The sequence below is a fragment of the Tasmannia lanceolata genome, unplaced genomic scaffold, assembly GCF_043159265.1.
Source record: "Tasmannia lanceolata isolate RefF3 unplaced genomic scaffold, GAP_Taslan_0.1 ptg000037l, whole genome shotgun sequence".
Lineage (NCBI taxonomy): Eukaryota > Viridiplantae > Streptophyta > Magnoliopsida > Canellales > Winteraceae > Tasmannia > Tasmannia lanceolata.
The window spans coordinates 25,826,492-25,846,355 of NW_027518714.1; the positions used below are offsets into that span (position 1 = coordinate 25,826,492).

The window sequence follows — 19,864 nt, forward strand, 5'->3', positions numbered from 1 at the left end:
GCATTCCCTTTTTAATTCCCTAGAGAGCAACCGCTTAGAACTCGGCGGAGAAGGAGAGTCTTTGTAAAGGTGTAAGGGCATCCTTGTTTAATATCCCTTGGATTTGTAACCGCCTCGGAGCCGGGCATCGTGGAGGTCTCCAATAGTGGAATCCCTCAAGTGCGACCTTGAGTAGAGTGGAGTAGGCCGTTGGCCGAACCACTATATATCGGTGTGTCACTTCTCACTCTTGCATTTCCATTGTTGTTTTGGTTTGGCTTTTCACTTTGTTCTTTCAATTATATTTGCACTAACCAAATATTTAATTAAGTGAAGAAAAATTCCAATTAGGGTTTATAGATAATTTCAAAAGGCCTAATATTGAGTTAAATTCAATTCACCCCCCCTCTTGAGTATTTCACAACCTCTTGCTTGACCTAATTCCAAATCCTAAGAAATTTCCTCAGAAATCCAAGTCTACTAAAAGTGAACATCCCAAGTTGGAGGCCAAAAAGACAAAGTGCTACAACTGTGGAAAATGTGGTCACTTTGCTGCAGATTGTAGGCAACCTAAGAAGGTTAAATCTGACACACCACAGAAGGCAGCTCATATGATGGTGGGCAGTGCTGAGCCTAATGGTTTTGTTGCTATGTTGGACAACGGTAAGGCCAGTACTTCTTCAGACTGGTAGCTAGATACAGGAGCCACTTGCCATGTTTGCAACTTTAAGAAACTACTTATGGATGCTGTTGGCGTGAAAGAGACCGTTACAGTGGCTAGTGGAGCCGAGAGAGAGGTAACTCACACTGGTACTGCGAACTTGGTCATTTCTTCAGGTAAAATACTAACTTCAAAAAATGTTAAAGTAGTTCCTGCTATTCAAAAGAATTTAATTTCTATTAGTATTTTAGACAATGCTAGCATGTGTTCATCCTTTCTGGGTGGTAGGGTAACTTTAACTACTAACTCTTACTATTTTGGCTGTGCTTTCTTAATCGATGGTATGCATCGATTGAGTTTAGCAAATGAAACTGTTGTCAGGTTAGTTCCACTTTAATTGATCCTAAGTTGTTACACACTAGATTGGGACATGTGAACTATAGGAAAATGGTCACACTTGCTAAAACTTATAATATACATTTAGATACATTGATTAGATTTGACAGATGTGAAGTGTGTGCACAAACCAAGATCACTAGAAACCTTTTCGTTCGGTTTCTAGGAGCACACAACTTCTTGAGTTAATACATTCTGTCCTCTGTGACTTTAAAAGTTTCACTACTAGAGGTGGTCGGAAGTATTTAATCACTTTTATAGACGATTTTTCTAGATATTGTCATATTTATCTCCTAAAATCGAAAGATGAAGCTTTTGATAAATTTAAAATTTTCAAGATTCATTTTGAAAATCAATTGAACTTGAAAATTAAGAAATTTAAGAGTGACAAAGGAGGATAATACACTTTGAAAGAGTTCAAGGAATTCTGTGCCTCTCAGGACATAATACTTGAAACTACTGCTCCTTACTCACCTCAATCTAATGGCACGGTTGAACGTAAGAACATGACGTTAACTGAAATGTTAAAATCTATGTTATTGACAGCTGGCATGCCTACTAGCTATTGGGGAGAAACAGGTTTAACTGCAAATCACATTCTGAATAGAGTACCACACTCTAAGTTGACATCTACTCCTTATGAGTTATGGTATAAACATCCATGTAGATATGACACTCTTAAGACTTGGGGCAGTCTTGCTTATGTGAGGATACAAGACCCTAGGAGACCTAAGGTAGGACCTAGGACCTAGAACCAACACTTGTGTTTATCTATGTGGTGCAGAAAATAGTGTTGTTGATCGGTTTTTGGATCTATCGACCAATATAGTTATAAAATCTAGAGATGCGGTATTCCTTGAGAATAAATTTCTCAGAGATCAGGGTTTGACCATACCAGGTTATACATAATTGCTGGTTGAGTCTGAACCAATTACTTCTGACACTAGTCCAATCTAATTTCTGAATCAGTTCATGTAAGAGTTTCTACAAGAGATAGAGTACCCAAAAATTTTGGTGAGGACTTTGTGACCTAGCATTTAGAGAATGATCCATCATCCTATAAGGAAGCGATGAGATCTATGGACTATTTATTGTGGGCAGAAGCCATTGATGATGAAATGAGGTCTCTGTTGAAAATCTAACTTGGCAGCTACTTGATTTGCCAAAAGGGGCTAAGACTGTGGGATGTAGGTGGATATTGAAGAAGAAACTTAATCCTGATGGATCCATAACTCGGTATAAAGCACGTTTAGCAGCTAAGGGCTATACTTAAGTGAGTGGGATAGACTACTTTGATGTCTACTCACCGATCTGTCATTTTGGCTACGATAAGAATTCTTCTTGCTTTGGCATCTATTGAGCATTTTGTTGTGCATCAAATAGATGTAAAGATAGCTTTTCTCAAAGGAGAACTGTCAGAGGAAATCTACATGAATCAACCTGAATAGTTTGTTATGAAAGGTTTTGAGAATAAAGTTTGTAAATTAAATAAATCTTTATATGGTCTTAAACAAGCACCTAAATTGTGGCATCAGAAATTTGACAAAGTAGTAAAGAGCTTTGGGTTTCTGACGAGTTACACAGATAAATGCCTTTATTATCGTTCTGTGTAGAATAAGGTCGCAATTATTTGCTTGTATGTGGATGACACGTTGATTCTTGGTTCCGATCTCTTTGTAGTGAGTGACGTGAAATTAACCTTGGGTAAAGAATTCGACATGAAAGACCTGGGTGTTGTTGACACCATTCTTGGTATGAAAGTAAGTTTTGACATGCAAGGAATTTTCCTTAGCCAAGCCCATTATATTGAAAAACTACTTTCCTTATGGGGATGCAGTGAGTGCAAACTGATTGAGACACCATTTGATAATACCAAGAAGTTGATCTCCAATGAAAGAGACAGTGTGAATCAGTTAGCTTATTCTAAACTGATTGGTAGTCTCATGTATGTTATGAGTTGCACTAGGCCAGACATAGCCTTTAAAGTTAGCATGCTGAGTCATTTTACTAGTAATCATGGCCATGAGCACTGCGATGCCCTTATGAGGCTGATGAGATACCTTAAGGGTACTCAAAATTATGCTTTTTGTTATGGTGGCCATCCTCTTGTACTGGAAGGATATTCTGATACATCATGGGGCTCAGAATTAAAAGACAGTAAGTCTACCAGTGGTTATGTGTTTACCCTGGGTGGAGCTGCTGTTGCGTGGAAGTCGAAGAGATAGACTTGCATTGCTCTGTCATCTCTAGAATCATAACTTTATGCTCTAGCTTCTGCAGGGGATGAAGTAGAGTGGATAAAGAATCTGATTATGGACATTCCACTAACTCGGTTAAGGAATAATTCCTTAAGTGTGTTCTGTGATAATCAAGCTACAATTACGATTGTCAAGAACTCACTCTCTAATGGTAAGATGAGACATCTTATGCTGAAACATGCCATGCTAAATTATCTCATTGAACACGGGATTATCACTTTGATTGATGTGAGATCGAAGGATAATATGGCCGATGCTCTCGCAAAGGGACTGAACAAAGATCGAATGTTCAAAATTGTGGGGGAGATGGGGGTTAAAGTCTGTATAGACAGGACTTAACCTACATCCATGTTATTTTGAATCTTCGAATCTCCCTTTTGGCCAAGATAGGCACTTGATATGTTTTGATGATGTTTACAGTTGTTGTGTCATTCCACATTTAATGACATGTCCTTTTTGAGAAATGCTGTACATTCCAAACTTGATGATACAGCTTAACTCAAATATAGATAAGATGACTGTAACATCCCAAAAAGAAACATGAAATGGTTCTTTGCAAAAGAAACTATTTGGTCTTGTTCTTTATTGAAACTTGACAATTATGAATGGTTCTTTGCAAAAGAAGTTATTTAGGTCTTGTTCTTTACTGAAACTTGACAATGATGCTTATGGAGAGTTATATTATCAGTCATTATGGAATTGTACTCAGTTCTTCTTCAGGTAGAACTAGATACTTTCGTATTTTGCACAAATGATTGCATTCATGTTTCATGAAATTCATATTTGGTAATTTAGAGGGATTGGTAAAAATGGAGGAGCTTGCCTCAATTTGAATTTTGATAAGGATGACTTACTTGATGAGTGAATCATTATAGAGCTGTGAGGGACTATTATATTCTTTTTAGTTGAATAAATAGTTCACTTACATGTGAAACCTCTTTGTTTGAGTTTAGATTATTTCTAAAACTCTAGGTTATTTTTAGAAGTATTCGTATTTTCAGTTGGATTACAGATCTTCTTTGATATGGTAATTGGATGATTCAATATTTTGTTTAGACATCACATCATCTATCTACTGGATTGTGCTATATGTAGAACATAGGAGGAGATTGTTGGGTATATAATATAACCCATGTATGTTCTAATAGAAGCCCAATAAGATAATGGACCGGTTTAGCGGGCCTACATGGGCTAGAGTCCATTAACCAGTCATTAACCCTAGTGTTTCTCTATATATAGGGGCTGGAGGCAACAAACTTGGTATTCCAAACTAGATACCTTGGGTGTAATGCTTCAAGCAATCTCTTGCTTGACATAATTCCTCTAACAAGATATTGCACCCATTTAGGTTGGGTTAAAACAAACTATCTAGAAACTTCATTTCCTAATATACAGACCATACAGTGAGAATATGGGGAATATGTAGCAAGTATCCTAAGTTAGGATCCTAACTTCAGTGAGTTCCTAATTCGTGGTGCTCTTCAAGTTCAATTTATATGAATTGCACATCAATTGGCCAATCTACTAACAAAGGGACTTCCTTCATCTCGCTTTACGACTATGCGTTCCAAACTCATGGTCGTTGAAATGACCCTGTGTTTGAGGGGGCAGGGGTGATAACATATTGGATGGAACATGCAATCACAAATCAATTGAAACCGATGGAAAACCAACTTGAGCCAGTCAACCATTCAATTTTTGAAGAATTCATGTTGTATCTACTTGTGCATCACAATTTTCCCCACCTTTAGGTAACATACAATCACATTGGAATTGAATCACATGGAAAACACACTTAAACCAGTCAACCATTCATTCTTGAATTTTGAATTCATGTTGTATCAACATGTGCATAGTTGTTTTCTCCACATTTAGGTAGTTTGTAACTAACCTAAGTGGATGCAACCTCTCCACACTCATTTAGTTTGAATTTGAATGTCCATCATTAGGATGGAATCTCTCTCCTAGGGTTGTGTATTTTGAGTGTAATCATTCCATTGTTTATTTAATGCAAGCCTTAAAAAGAAGTAGATTAACAGAGCAATCTTAATTTCCATTATGGTACTAGAGGGTTTTCCTGCAAACACCACCGATCATCAAATGGGCTACGCATCCTCCCTTGTTTCTTCATCCTCCCCTTTTCCTCAAGCCAACCTCCATTACACATTTGATCTCCATCAAGCTCTTTCGAACCAATTATCTTCTTTGGCGCAGTCAATGACTTTCGATCCTCCATAGTGAAGATCTCCTCAAGTACATTGATGGATCATATCCTAAATCTTCTTCCATCTCAACCACCAATGAAATGGTGTACCCAAGATTATTCCCAATCTGACTACGTTACTTGGTCTCGTATTGGCCAAATGTTGCTTAGTAGGCTAAATATGACGTTAACTGAGGATGTGCTCTCTCAAATGGTTAGCTTTCATGTTTTGTGCTCGCTCAAATGATTAGAAAGAGAAGAAGAAGAAGAATCAACATCGAATTTGTAGAATAAGTTAGAGAAGCTTTAAATTTCAAAAATTTTTACCAACCGATTGTATCTGAAGAGGCACTTGAATGGGCTAAAGATATAGGTAGGCAACAATCTTCTATAAGACAAGACAATATTCAATGGGCTTGTGTATAAGCTCAATAAGGTTAATGAAAGGATAAAGGAAGAAGACAAGGCCTTACGGCTTCTAACTCTTCTTCTTGATTCTTACTACAATATGATATATGCACTACATACTATTTGAAAAACATACAGCGAAGCTAGAAGAAGTCATGACGATGCTCTCAAAAGAGATCAGGAGATCTAATTGAGATATTTGTCAAGAGCATAGATTGGTTGTTCGTAGTGAGAAATGAAATAGAAGATAATTTGACACGGGATTCAAAAATAGTCAATCAATATCTAGAGTCAATGAGAAAGACATGAAATGTTATTGCAAGGCATGGTCACATTAAGTAGAATTATTCGAAGCAAGTCGGATAATGATGTTGATAATACAGTAGTGGTGGGACAACAAATGGGCAGAGCAAGATGGTTAGAGATTTCTTCTTGATCTCCATAGATATATTCACTTCTCGATATGATGATATTCTATATTTTGGTTTCCTTGCTTACATATGCTCCATGAGAGAGTAATTTGATACGTTCCAACAAAGAATGTTCGATGGAATATTGAACACTTTTGGTAACATGTTTCAAAGATGTGGAAGAATCTCGTGTCGCCTGACTAATTGGACTTTCGAGTTGCCGGTATTCAATTGTCGATGAAGCTAAGAAAATCACATGCAATTATATGATTCTTGAAATCCCAATAGGAAAACCAAGAGGGGGGTGAATTGGGTCTAATTAAAAATCTCTACAATTTTCAATTTGTTTGAGCCCTAGAAATTTAATGTGCAACTAGCCCTTGTTGATTAATGAATAAACAAGTAAAAGATACTACCACAATCTTGCACAAAGGAGAGAAGAGAGAAAGAGACAATGTACACGAGATTTATAGTGGTTCGGTCTATCACAAGACCTACTCCACTCTTCACGTCCACGTGCGAGTTCCACTATCTTGATCCTCCTTCAAATGGTCGGATCAATGAGCCAATTATAATGATCAAGCTTCGACTTTCGTGGGCCGAAGCGTAGAACCCTTTACAACCAAGCTTCTCCTTTCTCAAGGGCCGAAGCGTAAAACCCCTCCCACAAGCTTCTCCTTTCTCAAGGGCCGAAGCGTGAAACCCTCTCCTCAAACAAGTTTCTTCTTATATAGGGTTGAAGCGTAGAAACCCTCTTTACAAAAATGAAAGGAAGAAAGAAATAAAAGCTCTCAAGCCTCTTAAAGGCAAATACAACTCTCAAGCTCACTAAATCTCCAAATGATAGAAATTGATGCTCTTGGAGATCCTCTTGACAAGTAATGGATACAAGTTCAAATGCACAAGAGGTAGAAGATGATTCCTTTTGATTTTCAAAGTTAAAGCTCTAGGATTTTGATAAGTGATATTTTAAAAGGTTAGAATAAAGGTATTTAATGGTGTTTAAATAACCCTAAAAGATTTATGACCGTTTGGGGACAATACTGTAATTTCTGGGTTAGGTACACCTACCCAGCGCAGGCCACAACACCTCTTTTGCCAGACCGTGGCGGTCGACCGGGCTACGGTGGTCGCCCGCCCTTATCGGGCGCTCTTTTTATTTTTGAATTTCAAACATCCGAGGTCGACCGGGGTAGCCGTGGTTACCCGCCGAGGGCTACCTGTTCGATAAAACATTTTGGCTCAAAACATGGCGCGGTCGACCAAGCTCACGATGTCGCCCGCCAAGGGCTTTCTGATTTAAAAATTATTTGGCTTGAAAATCATTCCGTAGTCGACCAGGTCATCTCGGTCGCCTGCCAAGACCTTCCTGGATGGTTTCTGACTTTTTAGAAACTATATCCGCGGTCGACCGACATGGCCCGGTCGACCGGCCCGCTTAAATTTGGTTGATCCTAGAATTCCAGGTATTATCCCGCGGTCGCCCGGCCTAGCCCGGTCGACCGGCCCTGTCTTAAAACTTGATTTTAAAAGGTTATTCGAAGGGATTTTTTACCATGGTCTTTGGGCTTTAAATATGTGTTTTCAAATACTTTTTGTGAGTTGTAAAGATAGGTCTAAATGAGTTTTAAAAACACTAAGTCATGCAAACACCAAATGCCAAGAGGACTCCAATGCATTCTAAAAACTAAAGAACCTTGAGTCTTCTCTTGCATTGATCTTCTCGATTGCTTGCATGGCTTTCTTCTTGTCTTGAGATAGTCTTCAAACTTGATCTCGCACTTGTGGTTCCCTTGAATCTTTGATAGACAATACGGCTTGAAGGATGACCATCAAGACTAGCCCTTGTTCTTCTTGCTTCAAGTGTTGATATGAATGTAACATGTCTAAATCACAACATTAGCAAAAACATTAGCATCATATAATCAATTTGAGTTTGTAGATCATCAAAACATAGGTAGGGTTGAACCCTTGGGCTTACAATTCTGATGAAATGAGATAAGTGTGATGGTTTGTATTGTATGGTATGGAATGTGACATGTGGTGTTCTTAGTTCCTCGATGGATGATTGGTAACAAAGTGGTGTTTTAGTGTAGAGATGAGTTTCCAAGCTGCAAACGGTGGTGAGGAGGTGTTAGTTGGCTGATGAGTGGGGGTCTCTCTCCATAGTTGATTAGGTGAGTTGACTCGGGGCAAGCAACACATGTGCATTGACCGTGTTGGTAGACAGTCATAATTAAGTTTCAATAATATGTGTAGCTAGTTGTTTTCAGAAGACTAATTAATTTGTAGTGGTGACAAATAAGTGGATACAGTTAACAAAAAACATCTTTAAGGTGGTTAGAAAACAAGCCAATGTGGAGATTGTTGAGATTGGTGTCTTGTGTCCTTATGGAGGGAAAGATGTTTACCAAACCTATTTTTTATAAGCTATTGCTATACCTTATGCAACTTCGTACGGAGAAGGGAGATGGCTATGTTTTTCTCTTGGTCATGGGGGTAGGTCGGGTTTACTCTTTTGCGTTTGGAAGCGCTGAGCGTGTAAGGATTGGACTAAGGGATTGGTGATTATCTCTTTATAATCTCTCATGCTTATTGCTCATAGTGGAAGATGGATTCTCCTTGTGAACCACGTAATTGTGTCTACATTGTCTTTAGCTCATGGAGTTTTCTATTTCAATTGTGTAAGCCCTTAAATCATGTTAGGATTGACAATTTATTCACAACTTGGTTTTTCACAACTTGGTTTTTGTAATCCTTTTTCTTATGGATGAGATATATAGTCCATTCCTCACCGCATCAAGATCATATGGATTGCATTGCATCATGATGCTTTACAACATCAATGGTCTGGATTGCACATACATTATTCTTTGAGGGACCCAAAAATTGACCTTTCCGATTGATCTCAGTTGACCAGTGGGACTCTAAAAAATCATTAATAAGACAAATTCCTTGGACTATCAAGATTATTCAAAGTCTGAGAACACATCCCCATCTAATAAGCTACAAACTTTCGTTACAAGGAAACATAATATGCTTTCCTTCGGATAATGTGTAAATTGTCTGAAATTGATGAAGCATTTATATCTTAAACAATTGTAAGCACACAAACACAAACACTTTGAAAACAGTAATGAGAAGCACTCAATAGCAGTGTTGCAATTAAAAATTCTCAAAACAAGACGAGAAAGAAAATGACCACAGCAATTGAAGGCAGGCAAAAGAACAAGAAGCACCTTTCATTGGGGCAATTAGGGAAATAAAAGAAAGAAAAAACACATAGCTTCAATTCATGAAAAACACACACACACAAACACAAATCATGGATAAAAACACAATGACGCACATAACTGAGTAAAGGAAAGATTTTAAAGGAAGTTGTTTTTTTTTTTCTTTTTTGAATAAGAAAACAAGAGAGATTAAAATTTAAGAAAGAGAAAAGGAGTAAATCCAAGCTGCAAAGATGGGGATAAAACACAAGGATGCTGATATTGGCACTATCATATTTCAATAACTGCACAAAATCAACTTGTCTTTTCTTTTTAATTGACTTATTAGAGCTTTTTGGTAAATGTAATAAACTTTGCGACAGCCACGGGTGCAACTTGGGTCAGGTTGGATTGGGTTGGCCCTAGCCCAACCCGAGAAAGCATTCTGTCAACCCAAACCCAACCCAACTCGAGCCTTGGACCGATGATGGTCAACCCTATAGCCAAACCGGAAAATATAAAAATTAACCATAACCCCATGAAATCACAATAAAATTAGAGGACGGAAGTCGGGTTCGGGTCCAGTCGGGGTTGCCCAAGGCCTCAACCCTAACCTAACCCAACCCGAAATTAAATCAGTTGGCTTATCAGCCTACCCTAACCCAAATCAACTCGAGGAAACGCCCACACAACCCGAGCCCAAATCTGGTTGAACCGGTCGGGTTCGGGTTGAGCCAGACCCAAGTTGCACCCATAGTGACAGCTGTTTAAATAATAAAAGACAAGATGAGTCAGTGCAATTAGCAAAACATGGTAGTGCCAATATCAGTGCCCAAACACAAATAGCCGCTTAATTCAAACAGAACTGAAGTAAATGAAGGAAAGTTTGTATAAAAAACGGAACTAATTTAGAAGAATTCGAATTCATGGACATGTGTGCAGAAATCCAGGCATGGAAAAAGATCAAGAGCATTAAATTCTCATTCACAATGTTCACCTACACTTGCCCATGATCAGGGATAGAATTTAATGCAATTTAATGCCCTCCCACCATCACCATCCCTCCAAACCTCACCTTCCCATTGTTTTTTTTACAAAATTTTATCTCAAACCAATAGAAACAATAAAGAGGAAAACAAGCCTTTTCCCAGATGGGGTGTTGAGACAGAAATGCAAAAGAGTTGGGGTTCTTGTTTTTGTGTTTAGAGTTTCATATTTTGGTTCTAAGATCCATGTTTATAGGGAACACTTCCACCCATAAGAAAACCTAAAAAATCAGGAAGGGATTTTCTTTTTTTTTCCAATCTGGGTCTTGGGAATGAACACTGGAAGAGCTGAATTTCTTGTTTAGCTTTGGTCTGGTTAGGGGTTTTCTTGTTAATATCGTTGATTTCACGTCTGGGTAGTTTGACATACGTTGTTGGTTTCAGAAGTGATTCTCTCATTTGGGTCCAAAAGACAATTGTAAGTAGAGATAGTAGTCCTGCTCAAGCTGTGATTTTGGTGGGTATTTTTCTATAATATTTTTTAGTTTCTTCTCTAGGCAAAAATAATGGTGAGGAAAGGGGACTTTTCATCTGGGTCTTGAAGAGGAACATCAAAAGGGCTGGATTTCTATTTTTCTCATCTGGGTTTTCAAAATGCACATCAGAAAAGATGTATTTCTTTGTGGATTATCCCATTTAGAGTCAAATAAAAAACTGGTCTTCAAGCAGTGGTCTTTGTGGGCTTTTCTAGGGTTTCTCATTTGGGTATTGAAGATGAACACCAGTAGAGTTAGATTTATTCAAGTTGCCTTTTTTATGGTGTTTTTTGGTTCAAGTTTGGAGGTTTTAGGTCTGGGTTCAATGTCTAGCATTGCTGTTTCTTATGGTGAAAATGGACCTGTTTTCTGTGGTCTAAGCTCAGATGGGTCTCATCTTGTCAGTTGTTATGGAGCTGACTCAGCTGTAGTTTATGGAGCCCCTTACAGATTTCCCTTCTTAGGTTTAACAGCTGGTGATGGATTTGTTTGTGGCCTTCTTATGGATTCAAATCAACCTTACTGTTGGGGCAACAACATTTACATTCAAATGGGTGTGCCTCAGCCCATGGTTGAGGGAGCTTCTTACTTAGAAATCAGTGCTGGTGATCACCATCTATGTGGTTTGAGAAAACCCACAAAAGGTATGCATAGAAACATTTCTCTTATTGACTGTTGGGGTTATAATATGACAGATTCTCATTCATTTGGAGGTATGATCACATCCCTCACAGCTGGTTCTGATTTTAATTGTGGGTTGTTTTCTGAAAATAGAACTGCTTTTTGTTGGGGTGATGGAACTATGGGTGGAGTAATTGGTCTAATTCCTAGAGATTCAAGGTTTAAGATGATATCAGCAGGTGGGTTTCATGTTTGTGGGGTTTTAGAGGGTGGACATTCTAGGGTTTTTTGCTGGGGAAGGAGCTTGAGCTTGGAAAAATCTAATGGTAATTCAGGGGGGAGTGTTGATTTGGTTCCAAAGGATTATATGCTCTCTGTTGTGGGTGGAAGGTTTCATGCTTGTGGAATAAAAAGCTCTGATCATGGAGTGATTTGTTGGGGATTTATGCTTGAGAATAACATTCCTATTCCAATTGGACTTAAGGTCTATGAGATTGCGGCGGGGGATTACTTCACTTGCGGAGTTCGTGCCGAGAACTCTCTTCAAGCTGTTTGTTGGGGTTCAGGTTTTCCCTCTCAACTCCCCATGGCAGTCTCTCCTGGTCTCTGTGTTTCTAGTCCTTGTAGCACGGGTTTCTATGAATTTAGTCACGAAAATGCCGCAATTGAGCCATGCAAACCTTCAAATTCTAGGGTTTGCTTGCCTTGCAGCAATGAGTGCCCTATTGGCATGTATCAGACCATTCCTTGCTCTCCCAAATCAAATCTTGAGTGTGCATATAACTGTTCTATCTGTGCCTCGCCGGAGTGTTCGTCTAGTTGTTCTTCTATGACAACGAAGAACAAACGGTTGCCATCACTTCAGATGGCTATCTTTGTCGCAGAGCTAGTCTTCGCGGTCTTCTTGGTAAGCTCTGTTTCCGTAATTGCTTGTCTTTACATTCGTTACAAATTACGCAAGTGTCGTTGCCTCGCAACAGAAAGGAATTCTGAGAAAAACAGAACCTGTTCTTTTCACAAAGAGTCCACAAAAATTCGTCCCGACTTAGAAGAGCTTAAGATTAGAAGGGCTCAGATGTTTACTTATGAAGAGCTACAGAAAGCTACCGGCGGATTTAGAGAAGAATCACAAGTGGGGAAGGGTAGTTTCTCCTGTGTATTCAAAGGGGTCTTGAAAGATGGAACTTTAGTTGCGGTTAAACGTGCGATAATGGCGTCGGACCGGAAGAAAAATTCAAAGGAATTTCGCACTGAACTAGACCTCCTTTCGAGATTAAACCATGCCCATTTGCTAAATTTGCTTGGTTACTGTGAAGAAGGTGGTGAGCGTTTGCTAGTATATGAATTCATGGCCCATGGCTCCTTGCATCAACGCCTCCATGGAAAGGACCCCAGTCAGAAAGAGCAATTGGATTGGATTCGAAGAGTCACCATTGCCGTTCAAGCCGCTCGAGGAATTGAATACTTGCACGGGTACGCTTGCCCACCTGTAATTCATAGGGATATCAAGTCTTCAAATATACTCATTGATGAAGAACACAATGCGAGAGTCGCAGATTTTGGCCTGTCTTTGTTAGGCCCTGTTGACAGTAGCACTCCATTATCTGAACTCCCTGCTGGAACTTTGGGCTACCTCGACCCCGAGTACTATAGACTTCACTATCTAACAACTAAGTCTGATGTCTACAGCTTTGGTGTTCTACTATTGGAAATTTTAAGTGGAAGAAAAGCCATTGATATGCAGTTTGAAGAAGGGAACATAGTCGAATGGGCGGTTCCTCTGATCAAAGTTGGTGACATTTTAGCAATTTTGGACCCAGTATTGAAACCTCCAGCAGAGCTCGAGGCTCTGAAGCGAATTGCCAATGTTGCGTGTAAGTGTGTGAGGATGAGGGGAAAGGAAAGGCCGTCGATGGATAAGGTGACAACAGGCTTAGAGCAAGCTCTCGCTCTTCTGATGGGGAGTCCATGTAACGAACAGCCAATACTGCCTACCGAGGTGGTTTTGGGGAGTAGTAGGATGCATAAGAAGGCTTCTCAGAGGTCTTCGAACCGATCGGGTTCGGAGATTGATACAGTCGAAATGGAGGATCATAGGATTGAGTTCAGAGCTCCTTCGTGGATCACGTTTCCTAGTGTGGCATCTTCGCAAAGGAGGAAGTCATCAGTTTCAGATGCCGATGGAGATGCGAAGATTAACGAGCCGAGGAATTTGGGTAATGGAGGTAATGATGGATTGAGATGTTTGGAGGAAGAGATTGGCCCTGCATCTCCTCAACAGGACTTGTTCTTGCAACACAATTTCTAAGATTCTATACAGAAAGAACAACTCCTTGTATGGCTGGAAGAGAAATTTCCTTATCTCTATGCTTTTTATGATTCTGATTGATCTAATATATGGGTCTTCTGAATTTTTATGAGACTTTGGTGGGTTTTTGGTTTTGATTCCAATGGTGAAGGTGGGCTAGAGAAATGTAGAAAGAGAATGGTGGATGCAAGCTCCTGGATTTCTATTGTCTCTTATGTACATCTACAGGTGGTACTTTTACTGTGAGATTTACACGTTGGTGATTTCTCAATCTCCGGGAAGTCGAAAACCACAGTGGAGAAACCGGATTTGTATCTTCTTTGAGTTTGGAGTGTAGGGATATTGTTTTTTTTATCTCTGTTCTTTCTGATTGTACGGGAATTGGAAGGGGAAATGGCAATCTTATGTGATGCTATTTCTTCTCCTATTTCTGAGATTATGAATCCATGTATAGTCTTTCTTTCTTCATTGATTTTATGTGGAAATGTTGATGCTCGTTTCTTTCTTTTCTAGAGGCAAGTTGGGTCATCTAAAATATTATGGATGTGAAATAACCAATTACTCCAATAGTTTAAGCTGTTTTTTTTTTAAAGATGACTTGTACTACCCAGAATAAAATACAAAGGGGACAAGAAGTCCCTAGAAATAGCGAGGTATAGCTCTGCTATAGATTCATACAGAGGAAGATAAAAGACAAAAATAAAACCCCAAACACTATACATCCTTCACACCCTCTGCATCAGCAGATACAATAACAGAAGTGGAATCCTGCAGTACTCCCTCTTCGGCCACACTATCTGCCATTTCATTAGCCGATCTTCTTCGGTGCTGAATATCCGAGCGGATTATACGAATTAAGTCTCTGATTTCCGCAATGTAGAATTGCAGCTACCAAGGTCCTTTTGAACTTACAGTTACCCATGCAATTGCGTTGGTTGAATCACCCTCTATGATTAGTGGACCCAGATTATTTGTATCAAACCATTTGAGTCCAAATAGGAGTGCTCTGATTTCAGCTTCATTCGCATCACAGATACCAACAGAGCCCGAAAATGGCATCCTCACATTACCATTCGTGTCTCGAACTACTCCGCCTATGCCAGCCTCTCCGGGGTTGCCTATCGAACTTCCATCAAAGTTAAATTTGTACTGACCATCCAGAGGTAGTACCCATTTAGGAGTAATCTTCGAAGTCGTCTTCCTTTCCTTGATTACTGCTGTCCAATTGCACAATATTTCGCCAAAACCGTAGGTCAGGCTTCTCTTCGATAAGTTCCATTTTGAACTCGAGACAAACACGCTCCACCCTTTTCTTCTTTCCTTCAAATACCCGGTTATTCCTTTCCTTTCAAATATTCCATACATTGGCATACGGGCTATTTAAGCTGTTAGAGTTGGCGTTATTTAATCATTTATACTTCAACACTCCCCCGCATGCGTGGCCTCTCTTTTTTTCTTGTCCGTACATGTGGACCCTCTTTTGGGTTGGCCGTACAAGTGGATTATATGTCTAGGAGTTGTTGGGTTTAGAACTTAGGACCTGCCTGAGGCAATAGCTCTGAAACCATGTGAAACAACCGACTACTCCAAAAGCTTAAGCTGTTAGAGTTGGTGTTATTTAATCATTTACGGTTCAACAATGAACATCTTAGTTAATTTGAACGAAGTAAGAGGTCGTTTCACCTCTATTGCAAGGCAGACTAAAGCTGTCTTTGAAATATCACCCGCCATAATCCCAGCCCTCCACAAAGAAGTGGAAGGCATATAGTTCGGCAATGCACTTGGTCGCGATGCACTTAGTCATGATGGAGGTGAAAGGCTTATGTGTCGGCGACTCGGCAATGCACTTAGTCTTGATGCACCCTCTAGCGTAAAAAGAGTAGCCATAAAATGCACTAAAGGAGAGCAATCAAGGGCAAAGCATGGGGCGAATATATCATTTCCTAATGCAGTCTAAAAACTTGGAGGTTCCTCGTTGCATAACAGTGGAGGCAAAATAAGTAAAAAGAAGAAAAGGAACATTTGATTACTGTCATGAGGAATAGAATACTTCGATCACCGTAAATGGGAATGCGATTTACTTCGATCCCGTCGAAGCTGAATTTCTCAAAACGAAACTAGAAAAATACTCCTACAAGGGCTAATCCTAGCAACCCAAAAAAATTCTTAAAGAACTCAAAAGCCCAAATCCAATTTTAATTCAATAATTCAAAAAAGTCCATTACAATGCTTGATAACAATTATTTATGAGAAAAAAAAACCCGAAAAGCTAACTTAAGACCTAATCAACTAATCCCAGTTGTCTATCTAAAGAAATTTAAATAAAAGCTAAAAATTACTATAATAACCCTAAAATAGAAATCTCATAATAGACATATACCACATCAGTAAATCGGCCTTAACTTCCTCAAATCACATCCAAATTGCATAATCATGGGCTCGTTAGGAAGGTAATAAAAAAGCTTTCCTAATGATACTAAAATCAAGCCAAATAGACAGGATTTGATGCATGAAAATTAGGATACAAATAAGATGACAAAAATAGAAGCTAGAGAATAAGGAGCTTCTTCCACACCGCATGTTCTTCATAGTTTTCGTCCGAATGACCTCCCTTTCTTTTTTGAGAGAATTGGTCTGAAATTGTGGATTAATAAGGAGTGCATCAGAATTCCTAAACACAGGAGTAAATGTCTGTTTTTTTTCTTTTCCGGATTTTGGACCCTTTGATAATAAGGACATTTAGTAATTTAAGTAATGGCAATGCCCATTTTATTGTATAGCTTTCATGTAAACAAAAAGCATGTAAATCAATGAATAAAAAACCCTTTTTTTGCTACAGAATAATAAAAAATTCAATCTTCAATCTGCAACAGTCTTGTTTGTTTTGGATTTTGAGAACTGATTATGAGTCCAAAACCGATTATTTGACTCAAAATTAAACAACAATGTCGATGTTTTTTTCGAAATGTGATGACTTAAAAAGCTAGCGATAATAAACATACACATTTGACTTTTCTTGAACGACTGAATTGATTCTTACTCATTTTTCACCACTTGTTATTTCGAATTGTCTATCAATTTATATGACCACCGATGAACCTTTTAGCCGATTTCCTCTATTCCAATGGATTTATTTCTAGTAGTTTGATCGTTATTTCGTACTCATCAATACATCAAAATAATAAAAAAGAGTTCTGTTTATACACCTATTTGGATTCCGACAATTAGAAACAACCAAATGTAATTTCATTACCTACTTTTTATCCATGCAAGTAGGTAAGAAATGTTTGTAATCTGCTACAAAGTCCATTTTATATTTTTCTTTTAATGGGATTTCTTGGTAAACCTTTAATTTGCTCCTTGATGACTAAACAAATGAATCTCTCGTAATCATTCAATTTCTTTCTCCTTTTACCACTCCTTTGGAATTTCATCATCAATATTCTTCAAAAATATCCCTTCAATTATTCTCAGGCTGTGTGTAGCCAGTCAAACATTTCGAAATAATTGATTGTTCAAAGGTGAGTGTCGACCAGGAATGAGCAGTATTAGGCCGCTCAAACAACAGGGGGATGGTTTAACGCAATGGAACGCTATGAGGTATAAAAAAGTATTAAGGCTGAGGCACAGTAGTATTCATATTATGGGTCCCAACTTTAGCGGCTATATGATCATGGAAATATTCTATTAAAGAAACATCAATAATTCAAATAAATCAATCACTTAACAGAAAATTCTCAAATAAATCCAACTAATTACTAATAATAATGTTATACAAAAAAATTAGGGAAATGATAAATACGCTCCTTTTCATTACTTGGAACACCCAGGTGCAGTGTACGATCGCAATCAGGTCCCTTCAATCATTCCCATGTGATGTACAGCTGCCTCTTTGCAGTCATAGATAAAGTGTACCTCGGTGTCTCAAGTAATGAAAAGGGGTGTATCATTTCCCAAAAATAACTCCTTGATGCTTACTATAATTAGTTGTTTTGGTTTTCTACTAGCTGCTTCAACTTTAACCCCAACTATATTGGTGAGATTCATAGGTGATTCTCTTAGGTTGATCTAGGCCGAAGGCAGACCTACATCAATGTAATGCTTCTGTGAAACACTCTGATATTCTTCATAGATCAGAAAACAAATAATGAGGCACCATAGATGGCTTAGAACCAATAGTTCATTATCTAATATATCTTTCCGTTCTAATACTCCTTCCGAGAGTTACTAGTATTTACCGAATTTGTTCCTATCTAACATAATACGCTAGCTCATGCTTGACTAGCCAAGCAGATAAATGACTTTGCATCTTCTTAATCTCTCTCACATTTGTATTTGTATGAGCATATTTCATATTTACGATGAAATTTATGAATTTTGAAAAATCCAAACATCTCAGAGATAGATATAGTGGTAGGAATTTATTGAACGTAGTGTATTCCTTCGTATACTTCATTGATGAAAAGGGCTGGGGAATGCTTGAACCCAATTTCTGCAATGATGAATATAAGCATGATTGAAATTTCTTATATTAAAATTCGATGGAGATGAAATTATGGCGGTGGCGACAGATATATTTTTTATTATCTTCGACCACACAAGACTTTATGAATATTTCTGATTGAATAGTCTTTTTACTGACTACTGGAATCAGGGTTTTGGGCATAAAGATTCTATTCACCTGTAAAAAGTAGGCTCAACCATTGAGGATACAGTAATAATACATATAAGAAAGTGATCCATTCCAGTATTTTTCTTTTTCTTTCTTTCTTTTCCATGAGGTCTAGAGAAACAACAATCCTCCCTTCCTAAGAGGAAGAACTCAAAAAATGTTGTATTTTCCGGAGCATGACTATGTCGTCATATATCGGAACACTTGCCTCGAATTGACTCCCATGTCATAATTGCTCTAGTAAATAACTAAATAAAACGGGCATTCTTCTTAACAAGAACATATTTTCATTGTGCCTCAACTATATCAATTGTAGTCGAACTTTTTGATAATCATAGTCGACCAGTGATGAAGATCAAAGATAAACTAACCCATGGCTTCTCTGGAATAGGTAATGGTTTCAACATATGATAGCATCGCTGTTCCCATCACTATTTCAAAGCCGTACAAGAGTCCTCGGCTTCCTACTGATTTTTATTTAGTATTTTCCATATCATAGTAATCAGGAATAGATAAACTATGAGATTTTATACGGTGTAAGCCCTTATAGTCCCTTATTTTTCAAAAAGTACTGTACGGACCACACTATAGAGTATAGGATGATCCAAACCGTCCATATCTGGGCCATAACGTAAATAGGTTGTGCCCAAAAGATCATTTCCATAGGCTGATCCTAGCCCTGCGATCTATAGAGGTTTCCATAATATGTGTAGTTCATCTATAGATCGGAGGGCTAGGATCATCCTATGGAAATGATCTTTTGGGCACAACCTATTGACGTTGTGGCCCATCATATGGACGGTTTGGATCATCCTATAGTGTGGTCCGTACAGTACTTCCTGAAAAATCAGGGACTATAAGGGCTTACACCATATAAAATCTGGAGAAACTATATCAAATAAGTACCCCTGGAATAATGGGATCAATTGCCGAATCTATAGGTTAAGTCATACGTTCAACTGTTGTTTATCAAATAAAGAATCCAGAAGGATTGTTAAATTCCTCAAGGTTAATATTGTCATTTCAGGTAAATTATTGGTTAATTACAAAAGGAGTTGAAAAAAAAAGTAAAAGGGACGTTTTTGTAGACAAAAATGCCCTCACGCAGGATCGAACTACGGACCTTCAGTTTACAAGACTGACGCTCTACCACTGAGCTATAAGGGCCGTTGCTTATTAGAAAGTTCAATGTAAATTATCTAACTAAATTTAAA

At 38.4% G+C, this 19,864-nt stretch overlaps 1 protein-coding gene and 1 non-coding gene across 2 annotated transcripts; one reads left to right on the top strand and one right to left on the bottom strand.

Moving 5' to 3' along the window:
• Positions 1-10,453: 10,453 nt before the first annotated feature.
• Positions 10,454-14,490, top strand: CR4 (crinkly4). Its single transcript, XM_077372891.1, has one exon. It carries the CDS (start codon positions 11,168-11,170, stop codon positions 13,976-13,978), a length of 2,811 nt encoding a protein of 936 aa, XP_077229006.1. The 5' UTR covers positions 10,454-11,167; the 3' UTR covers positions 13,979-14,490.
• Positions 14,491-19,745: 5,255 nt separating this feature from the next.
• TRNAT-UGU (transfer RNA threonine (anticodon UGU)) lies at positions 19,746-19,817 on the bottom strand. The gene has a single exon. It is a non-coding gene; the product is annotated as a tRNA-Thr (tRNA).
• Between the last annotated feature and the right edge of the window lie 47 nt (positions 19,818-19,864).